Source organism: Somniosus microcephalus, chromosome 6, assembly GCF_052327205.1.
Source record: "Somniosus microcephalus isolate GS21.2 chromosome 6, FLI_Smic_1.0, whole genome shotgun sequence".
NCBI classification, from domain to species: domain Eukaryota; kingdom Metazoa; phylum Chordata; class Chondrichthyes; order Squaliformes; family Somniosidae; genus Somniosus; species Somniosus microcephalus.
The window spans coordinates 135,931,744-135,956,583 of NC_140992.1; the positions used below are offsets into that span (position 1 = coordinate 135,931,744).

General features: G+C 43.6%; 2 protein-coding genes across 4 annotated transcripts in view; both read left to right on the top strand.

Moving 5' to 3' along the window:
• Positions 1–22,595, top strand: part of pigx (phosphatidylinositol glycan anchor biosynthesis, class X) — a 25,163-nt gene extending 2,568 nt beyond the window's left edge. The window contains exons 2-7 of one of the 3 annotated variants that reach the window (XM_085990837.1): positions 7,587–7,665; positions 8,462–8,597; positions 9,613–9,826; positions 15,470–15,570; positions 17,747–17,918; positions 19,721–22,595. In XM_085990837.1, coding sequence (XP_085846963.1) covers positions 7,587–7,665; positions 8,462–8,597; positions 9,613–9,826; positions 15,470–15,570; positions 17,747–17,890 — 674 coding nt within the window. In that variant the 3' untranslated portion in view covers positions 17,891–17,918; positions 19,721–22,595. Of the gene's footprint in view, positions 1–7,586; positions 7,666–8,461; positions 8,598–9,612; positions 9,827–15,469; positions 15,571–17,746 lie in introns of all 3 variants that reach the window. The other 2 variants (XM_085990836.1, XM_085990838.1) reach the window with 2 other exon arrangements.
• The window catches only part of thap4 (THAP domain containing 4), a 410,225-nt gene that overhangs the window by 291,924 nt on the left and 93,461 nt on the right, over positions 1–24,840 (top strand). The gene's annotated exons all lie outside the window — the stretch shown is intronic.

Below are 24,840 nucleotides of genomic sequence, written 5' to 3' on the forward strand. Positions count from 1 at the left end.
AATGATGTGGGAGCGGGAAGAGAAGCCATTGCAGGTAATTCTCAGGCTACGATTAGATAGATAAGAATGGAACCAGGCGAGTGCAGTCCAACCCAGCTGGACGACGGTGGAGAGGCGTTGGAGGAGGATTGAGTGGTCAACAGTGTCTAAAGCTGCAGACAAGTCGAGAAGGACTAGGAGGGATAGTTTACATGAAGACAGTGCCCCTGTAAACAGGTACTGCAAATCAACTGCTTTTCACTATACATTGATATATCTGCAGTATAAATGGGACTTGGCTGTTGTATACAGATGTGGCCACGTTACTGGGAATTGTCTCCAGGCTGTTTGTGCCCATACTTGTTACCTGTAGGCACTGTGGCACTACAGAGTGCAGCAAAGTCTTGCAGCCATTGTTTTGTATGACTTCTAATATGATAGCAACAAGATCCTAAGGTCCTCAGTTTTTATTTCCACATTATTTCAGGCTACATAAAATCATTATGTATTAAGCCAATTTCCTGCAGAATGTAAGGTTCAGGAAAAAGTAATGCTTCATGAATATAACATAAATTCAATTAAGTGCTTTAATGTCATTGACTGGTGAGCTATATTTTATTTAAAAAAAAAAAAAAAAAAACTTAATCCAGCAAAAAGTGGCCTAATTTAGTAAAATGCTCATGGCTCCTGACTGGCTGGATCTATCGCCTGATCTAGCTCACCCACCTGAAGTATCGCCTCGCCCTTTCTGCCACCAAAACTGCCAAATATTCTAAGATGGTCTTGGTGGCTAAGAACAATCCCAGACTTCTCCATCACAAACTAGCTCTTCTGACCTCCCTACACCACCCTATCCATCCTCACCTTTGATAACATAAGAAATAGGAGCAGGAGTAGGCCATATGACCCCTCGAGCTTGTTCCGCCATTCAATAAGATCATGGCTGATCTACGATCTCAACACCGCTTTCCCGCCCGATCTCCATATCCCTTGATTCCCCCAGAGTCCAAAAATCTATCTATCTCAGCCTTGAATATACTCAATGACTCAGCATCCACAGCCCTCTGGGGCAGAGAATTCCAAAGATTCACAACCCTCTGAGTGAAGAAATTCCTCCTCATCTCGGTCTTAAATGGCTGACCCCTTATCCTGAGACTATGCCCCTAGTTCTAGACACTCCAGCCAAGGGAAACAAACTCTCTCAGCATCTACCCTGTCAATTTCCTTCAGAATCTTGTATGTTTCAATGGATCACCTCTCATTCTTCTAATCTCCCAGAGAGTATAGGCCTATTCTACACTATCTCTCATCATAGGACAGCCCTCTCAGCCCAGGAATCAATTTGGTGAATCTTCGTTGCACCGCCTCCAAGGCAAGTATATCCTTCCTTAGATAAGGAGCCAAAAACTGTGCACAGTACTCCAAGTGTGGTCTCACCAAGGCCCTGTATAATTGTAGCCAGAATTCCTCACTCTTATACTCCAAACCCCTTGCACTAAAGGCCAACATGCCATTTGCCTTCCTTATTGTTTGCTGTATCTGCATGCTAGCTTTCTGTGTTTCTTGCACGGGGACGCCCAAATCTCTCTGAACACCAACATTTAAAAGTTTCTCACCATTTAAAAAATACTCTGTTTTTCTATTCTTCCTACCAAAGTGAATAACCTCACATTTTCCTACATTATACTCCATCTGCCACCTTACTGCCCACTCACTTAGTCTATCTATATCCCTTTGCAGACTCCTTGTGTTCTCCTCACAGCTTACTGTCCCACCTAGCTTTGTATAGTCGGCAAACTTGGATACATTACACTCGGTCCCTTCATCTAGGTCATTTAATATAAATTGTAAATATCTGAGGCCCCAGCCTGCCAACATGAAAAAGTCCCTACTCTGTTTTCTGTCTGTTAACCAATCCTCTATCCATGCTACTATATTCCCCCCCAACCCCATGAGCCCTAAGTCATAGTCATAGAGTTTTACAGCACAGAAAGAGGCCCTTCAGCCCATCGCATCCACGCCGGCCATCAAGCTCTGTCTAATCTAATCCGATTTTCCAGCATTTGGTCTGTAGCCTTGTATGCTATGGCCTTTCAAGTGCTCATCCAAATGCCTCTTGAATGTTGAGGGTTCCTGCCTCTACCACCCTTTCAGGCAGTGAGTTCCAGATTCGAACCACCCTCTGGGTGAAAAAGTTTTTCCTCAAATCCCCTCTAAACCTCCTGCCCCTTACCTTGAATCTATGCCCCCTTGTTATTGACCCCTCTAATAAGGGGGAAAAGTTCCTTTCTATCTATGCCCCTCCATAATTTTGTACACCTCAATCAGGTCCCCCCTCAGCCTTCTCTGCTCCAAGGAAAACAACCCCAGCCTTTCCAGTCTTTCTTCATAGCTGAAGTGCTCCAGCCCAAGTAACATCCTGGTAAATCTCCTCTGCACCCTCTCCAAAGCAATCACATCCTTCCTATAGTGTGGCGACCAGAACTGCACACAGTACTCCAGCTGTGGCCTTACCAGCGTTTTGTACAGCTCCATCATAACCTCCCTGCTCTTACATTCTATGCCTCGGCTAATGAAGGCAAGTATCCCAATGCCTTTTTAACCATCTTATCCACCTGTTCTGCTGCCTTCAGGGATCTATGTACATGCACACCGAGGTCCCTCTGATCCTCTGTCTTTCCTAGGGTCTTACCATTCATTGTGTATTCCCTTGCCTTGTTAATCTGTCCAAAATGCATCACCTCACACTTTTCAGGGTTAAATTCTATTTGCCACTGTTCCACCCATCTATATTGTCCTGTAGCCTGAGGCTTCCCTCCTCGCTATTTACCACCCCACCAATTTTCATGTCATCTGCGAACTTACTGATCATACCTTTTACATTCACATCCAAATCATTAATGTAGACCACAAACAGCAAGGGACCCAGCACCGATCCCTGCGGTACCCCACTGGACACAGGCTTCCAGTCACAAAAACAACCTTCCACCACCACCCTCTGCCTTCTGCCACTAAGCCAGTTTTGGATCCAATGTGCCAAGGCACCCTGGATCCCATGGGCTCTTACCTTCCTGACCAGTCTCCTATGCGGGACTTTATCAAAAGCCTTACTGAAATCCATGTAAACCACATCCACTGCACTACCCTCATCCACACACCTAGTCACCCCTCGAAAAATTCAATCAAATTGGTCAGACATGATCTTCCCTTGACAAAGCCATGCTGGCTATTCCTAATTAATCCTTGCCTCTCCAAGTGGAGACTAATTCTGTCCCTCAAAATTTTTTCCAATAATTTCCCTACCACTGATGTTAGGCTCACTGGCCTGTAATTCCCTGGTTTATCCCTACTACCCTTCTTGAATAATGGTACTATGTTAGCTGTTCTCCAGTCCTCTGGCACATCCCCTGTGGCCAGAGAGGTTCTGAAAATTTGTGTCAGAGCCCCTGCAATCTCCTCCTTTGCCTCACATAGTAGCCTGGGATACACCTCGTCCGGGCCTGGGGATTTATCCACTTTTAAGCCTGCTAAAACCGCTAGTACCTCCTCCCTCTCGATGCTAATATGTTCAAGTATATCACAGTTCCCCTGCCTGATTTCTATGTCCACATCGTCCTTCTCCATAGTGAACACAGATGCAAAAAATTCATTTAAAACCCCACCTACATCTTCTGGCTCTACACACAGCTTGCCACTTTGGTCCCTAATGGGCCCTACTCTTTCCCTAGTTATCCTCTTGCCCTTAATATACTTATAAAACACCTTAGGATTTTCCTTTATTTTGCTCGCCAGTGTTATTTCATGGCCCCTCCTCGCTCTCCTAATTTCTTTAAGTATCCCCCTGCACTTTTTATACTCCTCTAGGGCTTCCTCTGTCTTTAGTCCTTTGTATCTGCCAAAAGCCCCCCTTTTTTTCCTAATCCATTCTCGTATATCCCTTGACAGCCAAGGTTCCCTGGGCTTGTTGGTCCCACCCTTGACCTTTACAGGAACATGTTGCCATTGTACTCTCTCAATTTCCTTTCTGAAAGACTCCCATTGCTCTGATGTGGATTTTCCTTCAAGTAGCTGATCCCAGTCCACATTGGCCAGATCCTGCCTTATCATATTAAAATCGGCCTTCCCCTAATTTAGAACCTTTTATTTCCGGTCCATCCTTGTCCTTTTCCATGACTACCTTAAATCTCACCGAATTATGGTCACTGTCACCAAAGTGCTCACCTACTAACATTTCTACCACTTGCCTGGCCACATTCCCTAGAATTAGGTCCAGTACCGTCCCCTCTCTTGTAGGACTTTCTACATGCTGGCTCAAAAAGCTCTCCTGGATGCACTTTAAGAATTCTGCACCCTCTAAGCCTTTCACACTCTGACTATCCCAGTTAATATTGGGGAAGTTGAAATCCCCCACTATTATTACCCTATTATTTGCACACTTCTCTTGTGTAATAACCTTTTATGTGGCACCTTATCAAATGCCTTTTGGAAATCCAAATATACTACATCCACTGGTTCCCCTTTATCTACCCTGCTAGTTACATCCTCAAAAAATGAATAAATTTGTCAAACACTAATTCCCTTTCATAAAACCATGTTGACCCTGCCTAATCATGTTATGATTTTCTAAGTGCCCTGATACCACTTCCTTAACGATGGATTCCAGCATTTTCCTGACCACTGATGTCAGGCTAACTGGCCTGTAGTTCCCTGTTTTCTCTCTTCCCTCCTTTCTTGAATAGTGGTGTTACATTTGCGACCTTCCAATCTGCTGAGACCGTTCTAGAATCTAGGGAATTTTGGAAGATCAAAACCAAAGCATCCACTATCTCTTCAGCCACCTCTTTTAGAACCCGAGGATGTAGGTTGTCAGGTCCAGGGGATTTGTCAGCTTTTAGTCCCATTAGTTTCTCTAGTACTTTTTCTCTACTTATATTAATGACATTAAGTTCCTCACCTTCATTAGACCTGTGGTTCCCCACCATTTTTGGTATGCTTTTTATGTCTGCTACTGTGAAGACAGATACAAAATATTTGTTTAAAGCCTCTGCCATTTCCCTATTCCCCATAATAATATCTCCTGTCTCGGCCTCTAAGGGTTTACATTTACTTTTGCTACTCTTCCTTTTTACATACTTGTAGAAGCTCTTGCAATCTGTTTTTATATTTCTTGCTAGTTTTCTCATTCTATTTTTTCCCTTTATCAATGTTTTGGTCATCTTTTGCTGGTTTCTGAAACTCTCCCAATCCTCAGGCTTACAACTATATTCTTTACAACATTATAAGCTTCTTCTTTCAATCTAATACTATCCTTAACTTTAGTTAGCCACGGATGGATCACTTTTACCGTGGAGTTTTTTTTCTCAATGGAATTTATTTTTGTTGAGAATTATGAAATATTTCTCTTAAATGCTAGCCACTGCTTATCTACCGCCATACCTTTTAATCTCTTTTTCTAATCTACCTTAGCCAGCTCGCCCCCTCATACCGATGTAATTGGCAGCAAAGAGACCGTGTACTCCGGCTCAAATTGTGGCTGTCTACTAGCTACCTCTGATCTTACTGTCCACCACCCCTCATAATATTGTCGTCTGCTGTACCTCAACCCTACTGCTGCTGAAATGCTCATCCATACCTTTGTTGTCTCAAAGCTCAACTTATTCAATGTTCACTACTCTTCACAAACTTCAACACTGGCTCTATACTGTCCCACACACCCAACACGCCTATCCTCACCAACCTCAACCGGCTCTATTTCCCAAAGTATTGATTTCAAAATCCTTGTTCTATGATTTATAAAGGTTTAGCATAACCTCCTTGCTTTTGTGCTCTATGCCTTTATTTATAAAAACAAGGATCCCGTATGCTTTTTTTTAACAGCCTTCTAAACTTGTCCTGCCATTTTCAAAGATTTGTGTATGTGAACTCCAGGTCTCTCTGTTCCTGAACCTCCTTTAAAATTGTACCATTTAGTTTATATTGCCTCTCCTCATTCTTCCTACTAAAATGTGTCACTTCACACTTCTCCATTTAAATTTCATCTACCATATTTCTGCCCATTTCACCAGTCTCTGTCCTTCTGAAGTCTGTTACTATCCTCCTCATTGTTTACTACATTTGCAAGTTTTCTGTCATCTGCAAACCTTTAAATTATACCCTGTATATGCCCAAGTCATTAATATATATCATACTAATATATTTAAAAAATCAGTGGTCCTAATACTGACCCCTGGGAAACACCACTGTATACCTCCCTTAGCCAATTTTTATCCATGGGCTTTAATTTTGCCAACAAGTGTCACACGTGGCACTTTACCAAATGCCTTTTTGAACAAACATATAAAAATGTCAACTGCGCTACTCTCATCAACCCTCTCCGTTACTTTAACTCAGAAAGGATTTTCTTTCTATGCATCTTTCAAGTAACTTTCTTAGTAATTAGCTACAGATAGAGGGCCATTATTCTGACTTTAATTTTCCTATATTACAACAGTGATTGATAAAGAAAGAGACTTGCATGCCTTTCACGAGCACCAGACGTCTCAAAGTGCTTTACAGCCAGTGAAGTACTTTTGGAGTGTACTCATTGTTGTCATGTGGGAAACGTAGCAGTCAGTTTTAAGATTAAAGAAAGACACTTGAATTTATATACCGCCATATTATCTCCAGGCGTCCCAAGCACTTTACAGCTAATGAAGTAATTTTGAAGCGTAGTTACTGGTGCAATATAGGAAATGCAGCAGCCAATTTGCACACAGCAAGCTCCCACAAACCGCAATGTGATGATGACCAGATAATGTGTTTTAGTGATGTTGATTGAGGGATAAATATTGGCCAGGATACTGGGGATAACTCCCCTGCTCTCCTTCAAAATAGGGCCATGGAATCTTTTATGTTCACCTGAGAGCAGACAGGGCCTTAGTTTAACATGTCATGCGAAAGGCGGCACACCTCTGACACTTCAGCACTCCCTCAGCACTGCGCTGGAGTGTCCGCCTAGATTTTTGTGCTCAAGTCTCTGGAGTGGGTCTTGAACCCACAACCTTCTGATTCAGAGGCGAGAGTGCTATCCACTGAGCCACGGCTGACACTTCAAAAAGGTACTTCACTGCCTGACTGTAAAGTGCTTTGGGATACCCTGAGGTCATGAAAGGCACGATATAATTGCAAGCCTTTCCACCTTTCCTCTGTTTATTCCACACCTGTTTTCAGAAACAAGTTGCTCAGTCAGCCTCCTAGACCTGTCATTCTGCCACTACTCTCATTCAGCCATTTGCTATGTATCTGGTTTGCATATCTCTGTCTTCCACTTCTGGAGAGCTGGCATTCCCAGAATTCCAGTACAGTAGTAAGCCTTTGGATTTTCCCAGCATTCAGTACTGCAGTTTGGGAAGCTGCTTTTCTCCAGTGTGTGCTGTAGAAGAATTAGTGGGAGAAGGGAACGCAGTTGAGGTTTCTTTGGAGTAACAGAAAATTAAAAAAAAAAAAAAAAAAAAAAAATCTTGTGCCTCGAAGCTCCTAAATTTGGAAAAATATTTCTTGCCCAATCACATCTGTTAAATAGTGTCTGAAGCTGGGAGTAGAATGCTGACTGTTCTGTGTTTCTACAGGTAGTGAGCCCTTGTACTCTGAACCTTGGCTGCAGTCAGTGAGTCTGAACAGACACATTGTAAAGAATGGGTTTCATAGGTAAGGACTGTCAGAATTACACACATATTTTTACATTATTTTACTACAGAACTGAGTCAGAACAGCCAATGTAGGCAGAATTGGTTTAAGCGGTGTGCTCACAAATCCTATCTTTTGATCACAATGACACTCATTAAAATTGGAGAAGGATGAAACTTTAGACAATGTAACAGCATTTCAGGGCTGAAGACTTTGTACTCTCAGGATAGGCACTATAGATTATTAAATAGAATCAACTAATTGGTATTTATTGAGTTAGAATTGTGAGGTTAACACACACTAGAAAGACACACAAAGCAGTGTCAGACAGGCTGTTATCACAGCAGGGGAGTGTGTAGAAGGAATTTTGATTACCAGTGTAGATAAGAGATGAGGTCAAAATCCTGGAACACTCTACCTAACAGTACTGTGGGAGTACTTTCACCACATGGACTGCAGCAGTTCAAGAAGGTGGCTCACCACCACCTTCTCAAGGGCAGTTAGGGATGGGCAATAAATGCTGGCTTTGCCAGCGACACCCACATCCCATGAACAATTATAAAAAAATAAAAAAAAAAGTACTGTGTGGTGTCTTTACCCACTGAGCTAAGAGGAGAGTTGCTAAGCCTTTCAGAGTTAAAGTCAGGCACAGAACAGGCTCGATGGGCCGAAATGGCCTCTATCTGCACTGTGGGGTTTCTGTGATGACAAATGAAGCTGGATACCCTATTTTTCATGTGGTTAATTTGGAGATTGCGTTGATGAACAGGTAAGAGTCTGCATTATTGTGACTAATTGACTGCTTGTTGCTATGTAGAGAGATGGTGATGGATGTTAAGCTCGGTGAAGGTGCCCACCCAGACTGTTCCATTATGATTAAGGAGCAGTTACCCCAAGGACTTTATGTGGATCCATACGAGCTTGCATCACTACGAGAGCATAACAGTGGAAAGGTATGAGAAATTCAACCTTGCATTATTTATCAGTAATAAGGGCAGAAGTATTGTGACCGTGTTTAGTTATTTTTGGTCACTTTGTCATTATCAAAGTGAAAAGTGTCACTGCTAGGGAGTGGAGTATGATTTTCACAATGTCAGTGTTACAATCCATCTCTCCTAGGTTAAGTCTAGCACTGGTATGTATCTAGGATAACACTGCAATGTCACATTCAAGCAAAGTCAAGTACTGCATATATATGCTATATACAGGGTAACATTCCTTATACTGTCCCAGCAAATAATTCCAGACCAAGTATAGAACAAGTTAGCTATAAGGTACAAAATGTACTTTAAACCCAACTTTAGTCATAGTTGTAGTCGTACACAGCTTTTAGATTGCTCTTTGACTGCTAGCTCTTGCAGCTGTGGAAACCTGACATTTATTTAGACCCATTTTCCACTGATCTCTTTGAGGCTTGTAAATGAGCTGATGCCATGTTTTGGTGGTGACACCATTACGTGCAAATATTCTTTATAGAGGCATCATGTCACAGCCAGCCCTGCATATGTGCAGCCTCTGCACCTTACAAAATAAATGGCAGGAGAGCTTTCCAGTTAACTCACTCAGAGCCAGGTTGCAATGTAAAAGCAGCTATACATTCTAATATCAGAAGTGTGAAATGGGAAGCACTATTACAACACAACAGCAAAATACTGCAGATGCTGAAAATCTGAAATAACAACAGAAAATGCTGGAAACACTCAGCAGGCCAAGCAGTATCCATGGAGAGAGAAACAGAGTTGACGTTTCAGGTCTGTGACCCTTCGTCAGCACTATTACAACTACTGGGTATTCATTTTGTTTAGCAATACCATTTATTTCAACAGCAGCAATGGTGCTAACACTATTGCATTATAGCTGGTAGTACAAACTATTGAGAATCATTCACTTAGATGTATATAGTGACATTGGTTACTGTTTGTTTCTAGCTAGTGGTGCTGGCTATTAATATTTGCAACTGCTATGCAGATATTCATTCAGAACGAGATCGACATTGAAGCTCCGGAATACTTATCAACAGTGCACACGATTGTCATCTACCTCAAGCCTGACCCCAGACACACTGGACGTTTTACTGGCACAGTCCCATTGCATATACGATATCATCGACCAACTGACACAGAGGAAACCAATTCTTTGGTGACCCTTGCAGATCCACACTTGATGATTCACTGCCAGAGAAGTATGTAACAAATTAGAATGGGTGGCATCAATTTTTTTTTTTGCCTTCCAATTTTCTATACTCCCCTCACTCCTCCTCCTATTGTTCGGGTATGGTTCTGTAGAGGCCAGCTATTGTCGCGTTCCTCATCCAGTACGTCTCGACTGTTTTTGACTCTGGGGATGCCCCAGTCCCATCCACACCTGACTCCCACACTGGATTGCAACCTACAGTGGAAACCCTGGCTTTCACCCCCACCCCCCCCCCCCCCCTCCCTAACTCAGGGATGCTGAAGTCAATTGTAGCACCCTAATTGCTGTTCTGTTTCAGTTCAGGTCAGTCAACAAAGAACTGACCGCAGATCAAATCTGTGATCTGTATAGCTCGGGTCCACATGGGGCTTTTTGTGCTATAGATTGCAATAAACTCATTTTCTAGTGAAAACCTTTTACTGTAAAGGCAAACTTGTAAGGAGGGTTGCCAACTCTGGTTGGATGCATTCCTGGAGGTTTTGCCTTGTGCCATCTGACCATGCACCATCTGCATATGCTACTGCATTCACCTTACAAAGATTGGGTTCCCTGTAGCTGAATATCTTTGCTTGTGGTTTTGCACCAGCAGCTGTTGTACGAGGAATTCTGAAAACCAGGAGGCTCCCCGTGAGTGGGGGGGGAGGAGGCAACAGAGGGCAGGGGACCGGGGGTGGCGGCGGGGGGGGGGGGAAGCGGGGGGGTGGCGGGGGGCCGGGGGGGGGGGGGGGGAAGCGGTGGGGAGGCTCCCTTCAATACAAAATTCCAGAAGTGCGGCAAGCCGGCGCAGTGGTGGAAGGCGATTAACTGGCTGCTGCACCATTTAAAAACATCAGCCCAGCGACCTTTGAATCTCTCCATCTAAATAAAATAATATGCAACAAAAGGTTGGTCACCTTCGAACAAACTTTACTCCCACGTTGCGAACCGCAGTGCTGGGAACCCTACTTGTAAGTCTTTCCTTGGGCTTTTCAGGGAGGGCTTTAATTGCATTGTCTGTTACCAACACTGACAGCCTGCTTTTTTTTTTTTGCATGGATAAAGCTCAGTGAATAATTTTAAATCTAAATGAATCTAGTTTATATTTTAACAGAACTCTGAACTGGAAAAGAATCAGAAATGTATCACTTTCCATCATGTTACAATTGTAATTGGTGGATTTAATTCTCTAGGAGTCCTAGGACTCTCGTTCCCACTTGTTTCAAACTGGCAGGTGTTAATGAGCTTGGTCTTGTGGGTCCCATCAGTGATCCTTTTTGATTCATGAAGAGGAGTTGTAATTTGGATTTTTTTTAGGTGGGGCTAAGAGCAGGTTGTGTTATAATTCTTTCTCCTGTGATGGAGCACCCTGCTGCTGTTTAAGGTCTAGTCTAAGGTACTAAACCTGGCACTGGAGATTGAACCTCAAGCAGTTGAGGATCTTGGAGCGGGAGCTACCATGAACCATGTAACTGTTGTTACAAGATTTTTTCAATGACATTTGAGTTTTGTGTGCTTTGAAGTTGACGCCCTTCTATAAAATGAAATCTGCACTACTGTGTCTTGGGGAATCACTACATGCAGAGATCCACTTTCCAGGCATATAGGTGTAGTTTTTAATACAAACTGCACTGCTGGGGGAAGTTGAGGAAAAAGTGTAGTAGTTTGTATGTTTGGATTTAGCCCGTTAGAACATTTACCCTGGAGTAATCCTGTTTGCCTGTACTTCACACAGTGATATCTGTATAAATGGTCACCTGCAAAAAAAAAAAAAAAAAAAAAAAAATGATCACTTAATGAGAGACCCTAAATTTTGTTTTTGCTAAACAGCCTCAAGATTTATCGCCACTTCCCTCATAAGATGGTTACTTTGCATTTTCTCTGTACCTTGTACAGAAACACAACGAGAACATGGAGTAGACAAATTAGCCCCTCTCTGCCACCTTTAAATTGACGCAGCATTATTCTAGGCATGGGAATGGAAAATTATACAACCTAAATTATAAAAACACACTTTGTGCAGTTTTAATGCCTGATGGAAGGTTTTGTCCTGTGACAACTCTGGCAGTGAGAAATTGGTGTGTGGATAATCAAGGTATACTGGAACTGATTCTGCAATTTGACCCTCCCTGGAAAGAGTAGCACTTGCAGGGAGCACAGGTCAGGAAGGTGTGGAGTGAGCCTGTAAATTTCCATTCACTAAAACTGATAGACGGGCAATCATAGGTTGCGATTTTGTGCAAGTGCCACTCCTCGACTGCGTGTACAATTGTAGAATCAGTTTTACAATTCTGTTTCTGTACAGAAATTCACACTTGGACATTGTGTTAGCTAGCAGCAGTTTAGCTGTAGTTGACCAGGTCTCTTCATTTGATCAGTGCATAGTTACATAAAAATATACATAGAAGTTACAACACACCAACCGGCCCTTCGACCCAACCAGTCCATGTCGGTGTTTACCCTCCACGTGTGGAAATAGTTCTAATCACATTTACCCTATGTTCCTATAACCCTTTTTCTGCTTTTCCTTCATCCACCTATTCAATCTAACCTAAAAGGTTGACATAGTTTCTGCCTCGGCCACTAATCCTGGAAATGAATTCAACAGCCTCAACTCAAGTTTTTTGTTTTTGCCCTGTGTTTTAAATCGCTGACATTTAATCTTGTACCTTTGGCCCCTTAATCTAGACCCTTCAACTACAGGAAACTGTATATTTCTATCTACCCTGCCCCAGTCCTTTCATAATTTTAAACACTTCTATGATTATGGGGCGATTGATAGAACATAAGAACTAGGAGCAGGAGTGGGCCATAAGGCCCCTCTGGCCTGCTCCGCCATTCAATAGGATCATGGCTGATCCGAACCTAGACTCACGTCCACTTCCCTGCCCACTCCCCGTAACCCCTAATTCCCTTATCTGCTAGGAAACTGTCTATCTCTGTTTTAAATTTATTTAATGTCTCAGCTTCCACAGCTCTCTGGGGTAGCAAATTCCATAGATTTACCACCCTCTGAGTGAAGAAGTTTCTCCTCATCTCAGTTTTGAAAGGGCAGCCCCTTATTCTAAGATTATGCCCCCTAGTTCTAGTCTCACCCATCAGTGGAAACATCCTCCCCGCATCCACCCGATCAAGCCCCCTCGCAATCTTATATGTTTCGATAAGATCGCCTCTCATTCTTCTGAATTCCAATGAGTAGAGGCCCAACCTACTCAACCTTTCCTCATAAGTCAACCCCCTTATCTCCGGAATCAACCGAGTGAACCTTCTCTGAACTGCCTCAAGAGCAAGTATATCTTTTCTTAAATATGGAAACCAAAACTCTACGCAGTATTCCAAGTGTGGCCTCACCAGTACCCTGTATAACTGAAGCAAGACTTCCCTGCTTTTATACTCCGTCCCCCTTGCAATAAAAGCCAAGATTCCATTGGCCTTCCTGATCACCTGCATACTAACCTTCTGTGTTTCATGCACCAGGACCCCCAGATCCCTTTGTACTGTAGCACTTTGCAGTTTCTTTCCATTTAGATAATAACTTGCTCTTTGATTTTTTTCTGCCAAAGTGCATAACCTCACACTTTCCAACATTTATATTCCATCTGCCAAATCTCTGCCCACTCACTTAGCCTGTCTGTCCTTTTGCAGGTTTTTTTATGTCCTCCTCACTCACTGCTTTCCCTCCCATCGTTGTATCGTCGGCAAACTTGGATACGTTGCACTCGGTCCCTTCCTCCAAATCGTTAATATAGATTGTAAAGAGTTGGGGTCCCAGCACTGACCCCTGCGGAACACCACTAGTCGCTGATTGCCAACCTGAGAATGAACCATTTATCCCAGCTCTCTGTTTTCTGTTAGATAGCCAATCTTCCACCCATGCCGGTATATTACCCCCAATCCCGTGATTTTGTATCTTGTGCAGTAATCTTTTGTGTGGCACCTTGTCAAATGCCTTTTTGGAAGTCCAAATACACCACATCCACTGGTTCCCCTTTATCCACCCTGTTTGTTACGTCCTCAAAGAATTCGAGCAAATTTGTCAAACATGACTTCCCCTTCATAAAACAGCATTGGTTTAATGAAAAAGTTCCAATTTTTTTCAAGTGGATCTTTGTATTTGTATAAAAGCAAAATACTGTGGATGCTGGAAATCTGAAATAAAAACAGAAAATGCTGGAAATACTCAGCAGGTCAGGCAGCATCTGTGGGGAGAGAAACCGAGTTAATGTTTCAGGTTGATGACTTTTTGTATTTGCTCATAGCAGGCAGCATCCTTGTGAATCTGTCTTGTACCCTCTCTAAAGCCTCAATATCCTTCCTATAATGTGGAGCCTAATTCTACACACAGTACTCTAACTGAGGTCTTATTAAAGTTTTATATAGGCTCATTATTACCTCTTGGCTTTTATATTCTATATCTCTTGTGCTATAACCTAGAATTCTGTCAGTTTTTAATGGCCTTATCAATGTTCCCTCTAATTTTTTTTGTGTGCGCAGCCCCTTTAAGGAGCTGCGTGGCCCATTCAAACTTCCACACATACGCGGTTTTTCCACTGAGATACCGGCGAGCGGCATGCACAGGAGCTTCAGACAGCTGCGCAGCCGCACAGCTAAATGGGAACATTGGGCCTTATCAACCGGAGGTGCTGCTTTAATAGCCCGTGAACCTGTACCCCCAAATCCCTCTGCTCCTCCACAGCACCGAGCCTACTCACATTCACAGTGTAATTACTGCTCTTATTTTTTTCCAAAGTGTATCACATCACATTTTTAACCCAATTCCCCTATCTTGTCAATATCCCTTTGCAACTTCCTTTATTCCTCTAAAGAATTTACTAGATCTCCTATTTTGGTATCATCTGCAAATTTCAACACCACTCCCTCTAGGCCTATATCTGAATCATAGATAAAACACAGTGAACAGAAGTGACCCCAGAATTGAACACTGTGGGACACCACTACCCACTTCCAACCGCTCTGTAAAACTGCTCTTTATTCCTACTCACTGTTTTTTCCCTTTTAAGCAATTTTTAATCCAGATTGGTGTCGCCCCCTCTTTAAATCATAACCCTTCTCTAATAACCTCTTGTGTGGTACCTTGTCAAAGGCTTTCCTAAAGTCCATGTACACTCCATCCACTGCATTTCCCTCATCTTAAATGTCTGTTACCACCTCAAAGAAATTTATGAAGTTTGTCTCCCTTTTGAAATCCGTGCTAGTTACTTCCAACTACTTTCTCTATATCTAGATACGTGGTAATTTCATCCTTAATTAAAGGCTGAAATTTTGCCTACCGCAGATGTTAAACTAACTGGCCTGTAATTTTCCAGATTAGCTCTGTTTCCCATTTTTTAAATGTCTACTATATTGGCCATTCTGCAGTCCAACGGCATGTGTCCACATTCGATAGAGCCCTGAAATATAATTTCTCTGCAGTTTCCTCCCTCATCTCACTCCGGATCCTAGGATGTATCCCCAGAGGTTCTGGCACTTAGTCTTCCTCTAGCCAAGCTAACTTATGGAAATTTCCTTTTATCCATCCTAATATTGTGCATCTCTCTCAGCCACTTTGCAAGACTCATCTTCTCTCTTTACTAAAAACTCTGCCATTTTTTGATCTTGATTTGCAAACTTAAGAATCCTCCCTTGTCTCTTTCAGATAATCCATTACTGGAAAGTTGGAAGCTTGGTGTAACTGAGGCTCCCTGCTCAGTGAGTAACCTCAGTACCTGTAGCTGGGTGAATGTCAACTATCAGAATGTAAGTTGCTAACTTCTTTAAGAAATACTACTGTGTCTCACTGGGTGAATCTATACTTCCTTTTGTAGATACATTTTCTATGTACCTTGTGTAAAAATAATTGTTCCCTGTTACCCCATTGCACCTGTGGTACAAGCAATAACATACAACATTATTTTAATTTGATATAAATATCATTGCTTGTAATACTCCCATTGCTTATTACTTAGTAATATATTGATGGTTTCAGGCAGGAGAAGAGCTTTAGTCTGTCCAGCCTACCTATCCACACTTCCTTTGGTACATCCCATTTGTTGTTGCGAACCTGTCGAGTTTCTTCTTGAAACCAATTGGGGTTTCCTGAAACCACCTGTGCCAGTTCACATACTTGCCACTTCACATACTTGCCACCCTTTTTAAATTAAAAAAAAAAAAAAAAATATATAAAAATCTTCCTGCATTTCCTTTTTTTTAAAATACAGCTATGAAAATGCTTGTTGGTAAAGAAAGATACTATCGGGGCGAAATTGGGCTCTAAAGTTAAGGTTCAAAAATGGTGTCTGCGGCGTGCACATGCACTTCTGGCCCAAAGTGTGGAGGACGCCATATTTGTAAAGGGGTTGGTGCGCGCGCACCTAACATCCACCGGAAGTATGCAGAGCCGGCAGACCATGACCCCGATCAGCGTGCAATGCTAATTTGGAGCTCTTTATTCTGGCTGTTACTGCATTTCTATGTGTTTTGGGTGCTTTTCCATACTTGTTAAAAGTTTCAATAATCTACAGGGAGTGGTCTGGCTGATGCTGAATTACTTTTTTTGGCGACTTAAAGGCTTGTGTGCAAACCAGCTCCTCCCAGACATGTGTGGCCTAGTAGGGCTTCCTTTTGGCATTGAGGATGACTAAGAATGAGCAGAGGCCATGCAGAGCAGGACAAGCTGCTAGAAGAGGGAGGAGGGGGAGAAGGGCTCTTGGCAGGTGGCCATATCTACAGAGGATCTTTAGGGTGCAGATCTGTTGGAGAACCGATTGCAGGAGTGCTGTGATGTCCTGGAAGCCCCTTTGCACACTGGTATCCAGAGCCATAATGGCAGCAGTCTGAGCTTCCACTGTAGCACTCAGACGTTTGGTGGATGCTGCTTGTGCTGCAATGGAAGCTAAGACATCGGCCATCAGACGCTGCATCATGGTTGGGTCCACAAGTGTGTTGATGGAGGTGGCCACTCGTTCCATGTTTGAAAGGATGGATTGCAAGCTCTGCGCAAAGCCCTGTGCCAAGTTGGTGCTGGACTCTTCCATGCTCCTCTACATTGAATGCAGGCTTTCCAGTGCACCAAGCATTTGGGTGTGTACACCCATCAGCCTTCTTCTGTAGCCTGGGCCATCGAAGTCATCATCTGAATCCTCTGGAGCAGAACTAGTGTGTGACCTTGCCCTCCGGTGAGCTGGCACCTGTGCTATCCTTTCCCCCTGCCCTGGCTGCAGCACACTTGTGCCCAGTGTCTCACCATGTGCAAATTAATGTTAAAAGCTGCATTCATCCAATTGATTAATTTTGAATTGATAATGCAATGTTTTAAGAGCAGTGAGAGTCTTTGCAATCTGTGCAGTGTGCAAATTAATGTTGCAAACTGCATTCATCAAATTGATTGACTTCAGTTATATTTTAATTGATAATGCAACTTTTGTTTCCTAATAATTGAATTGGATAAAGTGGTTGGGGGGGGGGGGGAGGGTTGAGGGAGGAGTAGAGAGATGGTTGGAAATAAATTGAACATTTTTTACCATGCTTTGTGATGCTGATATTACACACACACCTTAGGTTGGATATCCTCCTACAGCCTGGAGTTGTAAGACTCAACTTCTCGGAAAATCAGGAGCACCACACATTGAGCTTGCTGAGTTCTGTACCTGATTCTGTGCTTTCTGCTCCCATCAAACAAAACTCCATGTCAGGAATGAGATTTATATTTGTACGGTTGACTTTTTCATATAGTTTGCTGTTGAATCAGAAATACATAAAATGTTATTCTTAAAAGCACTCCCACCATAGTAAAGTACTCAGACTTGAGATTTGGAACGTGGGATTAGTAAGTATTGACGTACAGTGTAATGTGACTGCTTATTCACAGGTTACCAAGCCGCAGAATCTCTCTCTCTTTCTGGTTGCTGTATCTCATGATTGCTTCTCTTTGCAGGCTGTAGAAACCCTAACGCTACAGGTTCCTGTTGGGCAGAAGAAGCATCTACTGGCTGTGACCACTGTGACGTTACTCACTACCATTCTGTGTTGCAGCCTGCTTATCAGAGCTGTGTGGATATATGGCCAGTTTGAACACTAACTTAAAGGCGATGGAAGGCTGTTAAAAGGTGACGTTTCCTGTCCTGGCTGTTGCTGGAATGGTTTGGAATGACACACTGCTGTGGAATCCCCTTTTATATATTCAACAGTTTTGCCAATTAATGTGTGCCCTTAATAACCCTAGTAAACCTCTGGCCAGTGAAGTAGGTATCAACTTGGAGACTCCTGGCCATCCTAGTGTTCAACTAGAAGTGAAACTAGCTGTCACAGGTGCAATTAGAAACTTAAAAAGATGAGGCTTTTTTTTTCCTCCACCAGCATCCATAGCTGCTTGCAGTTAGTGACATGTACATGCAGAGCATTGATTTCTCCCTCCTTGGCATCCCCATATGCTCAGATTATGAGGGGGCGCTGGGGGGATTGCTGTTTGCTAAGGGTAGTGATATTGTAAATTAATCCAAAAATAATATTACAATTCCACCACCCTTTCAGGCAGTGCATTCCAGATCACAACTTGCTGTGTTTAAAAAAAAAAAAAAAAAAAAAAAAAGTCCTCATGTCGCCTCTGGTTCTTTTGCCAATCACCTTAAATCTGTGTCCTCTGGTTACAGACCCTTCTACCACTAGAAACAGTTTCTCTATTTACTCTATCAAAACCATTCATGATTTTGAACACCTCTATCAAATGTCCTCTTAACCTTCTCTGCTCTAAGAACCTCTCTGAATAATACTGAGTAGTGCTTTGAATAATGAAATAATTTTTCATGAATTTATGTGAATCACAAAGTGGTTCAATATTGACACGACTTCAGCCACTCTGAGTCACTCCAGAGCAGTGGGACCACAGCTACTGGCCAGGCATTCTGCTTTCCCTGGGAAACACTCCATTGAATCATTTTATCATCAACACAATTTTTAATCCAAAAAGAGTTCAACCTCCCAAACATTCTTTCTTAATTTAATAATATGTTAGCATGAATGAAAATTTTTTTTGTTCATGGGGATGTGGGCGTCGCTAGCAAGGCCAGCATTTATTGCCCATCCCTAATTGCCCTTGAGAAGGTGGCGGTGAGCTGCTGCCTTGAACTGCTGCAGTCTGTGTGGTGAGGGTACTCCCACAGTGCTGTTAGAGAGGGAGTTCCAGGATTTTGACCCAGTGACGATGAAGGAACAGTGATAAATTTCCAAGTCAGAATGGTGTGTGACTTGGAGGTGCTGGTGTTCCCATGTGCCTGTTGCCCTTGTCCTTCTAGGTGGTAGAGGTCACGGGTTTAGGAGGTGCTGTCGAAGAAGCCTTGGTGAGTTGCTGCAGTGCATCTTGTAGATGGTACAAAATGCAGGAATGGTATGCCAGTGTGGGGGGAGTGAATGTTTAAGGTGGTGGATGGGGTGCCAATCAAATGGGCTGCTTTGTCCTGGATGATGTTGAGCTTCTTGAGTGTTGTTGGAGCTGCACTCATCCCGACAAGTGATACCTGTGTATGAATGCGAACGTGTTAGTGTAAAGTTCCTGTCTTTTTGTTACTTTTAATAGAGCACTAACCCATTTATTTTAGTATCTCACAGCATCATTTTGTGGTTGCTGCCTCTGCAGTAAGAATGGAAAGCAGATACTACTTTGTGTGCGTCAGTAGAGTTGTTTAAACCCTGTTCACACTACTTAAATAGGCGTTCCGCTGAAGATACACAGCCAGTCGAGAAAACCCTGAAGCCAGGGCATTTTAATCTGCGCCCCACAGGGTTTTGTTCTCTTAGATCACTGCTAAGTTCATGGAAAACTGTCTGCACAGCCAGAATTCAGAAAGCTATGTTAAACAAAGGGTTGGAAGTGAACCTAACAAGATGATGTAAATTTCCTTTGCACATCCAGGATGTCACACGCACTGTTCTATTTCCTGACGTCCTCAGTGTGCAGTATATCAGTTCTTCTCTTCCATTTGAAGGTCAGGATGGCATTCAGTAGCTGTAAACTGTGGAATCGGGGAGTTCACACCTTGAGAGGGAGCCACTGTTACACTCGAATATTTCTCTTGTGATTGGAAAAGTTTTTCACGTGCACGGCTAGGAATGCATGCACAATTTCATGCATGGGAATTGTATCCAGACCGGAAGGACTTGCAGAGCCACCCAGTCTCACAGCCCCATAGTATGGATAGAGTCCTGCCTGAAAGGCTTCTGGCAATTTCCGCACAACTGCAACAAAATCATCGTGCTTCAGAGGCCACAGCCATTGCATTGTCTGTGTTTTCGACTTGCCAAACCAACTCTATCTGCCAATAATGGTTCAGCTTTTTAACATGGGTTTTTCCCCCAGCCGTCTCTCACTTGTTATTGAAATAGTTGCATCCTGTGAGAAGTTTCCCCTGCTCCATTCTAGAGTGCTTACTTATGTCAGGCATCCCCAAGTGACTAATGTGTTTTGTGAATAAAATGACTCCTTAAATCTGAACTGTATAGGTGTGTCTCTGTGGATCCTTCGATAGCCGTGCGCTGAATGATGTTTGATTTTCGACTTGCTACTGCTCCACGCTCCTCCGCTATGCTTGGAGCTGAAATAGCAGCTCACCTGCCCAAAAACAGGTGGCTGGAAGTCTGACCCTACCCAACACTGTCAGCATCCACACAGATGCTGATCTGGCATTGTGTGGGCTCCCTTTCCTATCTCTAGTTTCCTCCCTGGTATGGATTGAATAACAATATGGACTGTACCTTTTGGATAACTTGTACAGACTGTATCACCCAACAACTATATGGCTGTATCATTCAGTATCTAGTGGGTGTAGAAGTGCCGCCTTAGCTCTGGGTAATGACTCAATACACACTTGGATTTGTCAGACGGACAGGCCTTTTATTTAACTTGCAAGGGGAATCAGTACCTCCACTCAAGGGGTGAGGCTACTATTCCAATGATACAGCGTAAGCGTTCCATATTTATACAGTGTAACAAACAAGTTTAATTGACATTCCTTTGTTCCTCTATCAGGATACATTTTAGATTAATCATCAGGTATTAATGACATATTGACAGAAGGATCCTGGACACAAGTCAATGGTTAAGATATAACAGGATATGAATCGTGTAACCGGAGGTCCTCCTTAATCTTAATCATGTACAAGTTATTAAGTCACTGGGTACTTCAAATGAAACCCATTGTTTCACTTCTACATTCTCATTAGGTGGGCAGACATCTGTTCTTGGCTGTAATCCAAGTACGTGCAATAGCTCTAGTTACACATCGACTCTTGACCGGTGTTAAGTCTGAAAACTTTTACCTAGCAAGCACCTGAAATTAACCCCTTATAATATGTAGATTTCCTCAGGTGGGGATTGTATCAATGAATAACTATGGATTGTATCATCCTACAACTGATGTGGACTATTATTGAGTAATAGTGTCTATACAATCACTCAACAAGTGTGGCTGTATCATTCAATATCTGGCATGGATAATATCAATGTGTAACTGGTACAGAGAATATAATCGGATAACTGTATTGCAATATTCAATAACTGCATGGACTGTTGCATTGAATAACTGGCTATTAACTGTACCAGCCAACAACTCATATGGACTGTATCCATGAAGAATTGGTACTGAGTACAATTAAATAATTGATATGACTATTATTCAATAACTGGTATGGTGTGTGTCATTGAATAAATAGTACTGACTGAAGCATTCAACAACACGTATGGACTATGCATCAATTAGTGACGGGTATGGGCTGTAGGATAATGTTAGTAGTACTGAGTCAAAAGGTTATGGGTTCAAACCCTACTGCAGGATTTGAGTATGCCTTTTCTAAATAAGCCCGTGTGGAGACAGTGGGTTGCCCTAGTGCCATCAAACAAAAGTGACCCCTTTTTGTTTTTGAGGAGCACAACTAATATGGAAGTAATCCATAATACAAAGGAATTGTCGCGGTCTTATGGGTTGCCTTTTACATTGAGATATATACATAATTCCCTTTAACTTAACTTATTTATGTATGTATGTATAACTTACCTAACTGTATGTACTTAATTTACTTAATTGTATAACTTACCAGTTAGGGCTGTTGCCTCTTTAACTTACCTGTTGGGCCGTTGCCCCTTTAAGAGGCGACCTAACGCGCTGACGTCACGCATCACGTGACGCATGCGCGTCGGCCGCCGACCTAACGCGCTGACGTCACACGACGCATGCACACTGGCCGTCGGCCCGATTCGGGCTTCCAAGATGGCCGCCGGCATAGCCCGGCCTATCGCGACTTCGGCTGCATCAGCCGGCAAGCGGGAGCGAAGTGATTCTCCGCTCCCGCGGCAAGTACTGGCACAGCCCGGCCTAGTAACCTCGGCCTTAAAGGCCAGCCTCCGTAATGGGGAGATGTACTGACAACGGCGCAGGTCACGTGACCGCCTAAGCGAACGTGTTGACGTCATGACGCGGTCACGTGACGTCGGGAATATAGAGCCGAGTGTGAGGAGGTCAACAGGCTCCCCATGGGACTGGGAACGCAGTCCTTGTGGAGTCCCCGCTGGGACAAGGTCTACAACATGGTGCTCCTGCAGTCAGCCATCTTACCTGCTATCTTACTTACCGTAAGACCTACAACATGAAGTTCTTGCAGTCAGCCACCCTACTTGTTACCTGCTGTAATTATCCTGTGATCTACAATATGGTGCTCTTGCAGTCAGCCATCTTATCTGCTACCTTACCTGCTGTATTATCCTGTTCTGGTAAATAAACAACTTATTTATAGTTCGTCGAAGCTAAACTCTTATATAGTGGCGATTTACACGAACCACTACAGAATCTTAAATTAAATATTACCAATGTCCACCATACATTCCAGTCTCATGTTGAATACCACTTGGAAGAAGCACTGAGTGTAGCAAGGGCACAGTGTGTATTCTGGGTGGGGGACTTCACCAAGGGTGGCTTGGTAGCACTGCTACTAAGTGAGCTGCCTGAGTAATGAAGGACATAACTGGCAAGTCTGGTGGTGAGAGAACCAACACAAGGGAAGAACCTACTTGACCTTGTCCTCTCCGGTCTACCTTTCACCGATGCACCTGTCCATGACCGTATTGGTAGCAGTGACCACCGCGCAGTCATTGTGGAGATGAGGTCCCGTCTTCACACTGAGGACACCTTCCATTGTGTTATGTGGCACTAACACCATGTTAAATGGGATAGGTTCAGAATAGATCTAGCAGCTCAAAAATGGACATCCATGAGGCGCTGTGGGTCATCAGCAGCAGCAGAATTGTATTCCACCTCAATCTAACCTCATGGCCCAGCATATCCCTCACTCTACCATTACCATCAAATCAGGGGTCCATCCCTGCTTCAATAAGGAGTGTAGAAGAGCATGCCAGGAGGAGCAGCACCAGGCATACCTAAAAATGAGGTGCCAACCTGGGAAGCTGCAACACGACTACATGCATACTAAAATGTGGAAGCAGCATGCTATAGACAGGGCTAAGTGATCCCACAATCAACAGATCACATCAAAGCTCTGCAGTCTTGCCACATCCAGTCGTGAATAGTGGTGGACCATTAAACAACTAATGGGAGGAGGAGGTGCCAAGAATATCCGCATCCTCAATGATGGTGGAGCCCAGCACGTGAGTGTAAAAAACAAGGCTGAAGCATTTGCAACCATCTTCAGCCAGAAGGGCTGAGTGGATGATCCATATCGGCCCACTCCTGAGTTTCCCACCATCACAGAAGCCAGCCTTCAGCCAATTCAGTTCACTCCACGTGATATCAAGAAACGGCTGAGCGCACTGAATACAGCAAAGGCTATGGGCCCAACACCATCCTGGTTATCGTGCTGAAGACTTGTGCTCCAGAACTAGCTGCGCCTCTAGCCAAGCTGTTCCAGTACAGCTACAACACTGGAATCTATCCGACAATGTGGAAAACTGCCCAGGTATGTCCTGTCCACAAAAAGCACGACGAATCCAACCCAGCCAATTACCGCCCCATCAGTCTACTTGCCGTCATCAGCAAAGTGATGGAAATGTCATTGACAGTGCTATCAAGTGCCACTTACTCAGCAATAACCTACTCACTGATGCCCAGTTTGGGTTCCACCAAGACCACTTGGCTCCTGACTTCATTACAGCCCTGGTCCAAACATGGACAAAGGTGCTGAATTCCAGAGGTGAGGTGAGAGTGACTGCCCTTGACATCTAGGCAGCATTTGACCGAGTGTGGCATCAAGGAGCCCTAGTAAAACTGAAGTCCATGGGAATCGGGGGGGGGGGGGGTGGAAATGCTCCACTGGCTGGAGTCATACTTAGCACAAAGGAAGATGGTTGTGGTGGTTGAAGGTCAATCATCACAGCCCCAGGACACCGCTGCAGGAATTCCTCAGGGCAGTGTCCTCAACCCAACCATCTTCAGCTGCTTCACCAATGACCTTCCCTCCAACATAAGGTCAGAAATGGGGATGTTCGCTGCTGACTGCACAGTGTTCAATGCCATTCACAACTCCTCAGATAATGAGGCAGTCCATGCCCGCTTCCAACAAGACCTGGACGACGTTCAGGCTTGGGCTGATAAGTGGCAGGTAACATTCGCACATCAGAAGTGCCAGGCAATGACTATCTCCAACAAGCGAGAGTCTAACCACCTTCCCTTGACTTTCAACAGCATTACCATCGCCGAATCCCCCACCATCAACATTCTAGGGGTCACCATTGACCAGAAACCTAACTGGACCAGCCACATACAAGAGCAGGTCAGAGGCTGGGTATTTTGCAGCAAGTGTCTCACCTCCTGACTCCCCAAAGCCTTTCCACCATCTACACCATCCAACAACACTTAAGAAGCTCGGCACCATCCAGGACAAAGCAGCTCGCTTGATTGGCACCCCATCTACCACCTTAAACATTCACTTAAACATTCACTCCCTCCACCATCGGTGTACCGTGGCTGCAGTGTGTACCATCTACAAGATGCAGGAGATGCAACACATGCCCTTATACCTCCCCACTTC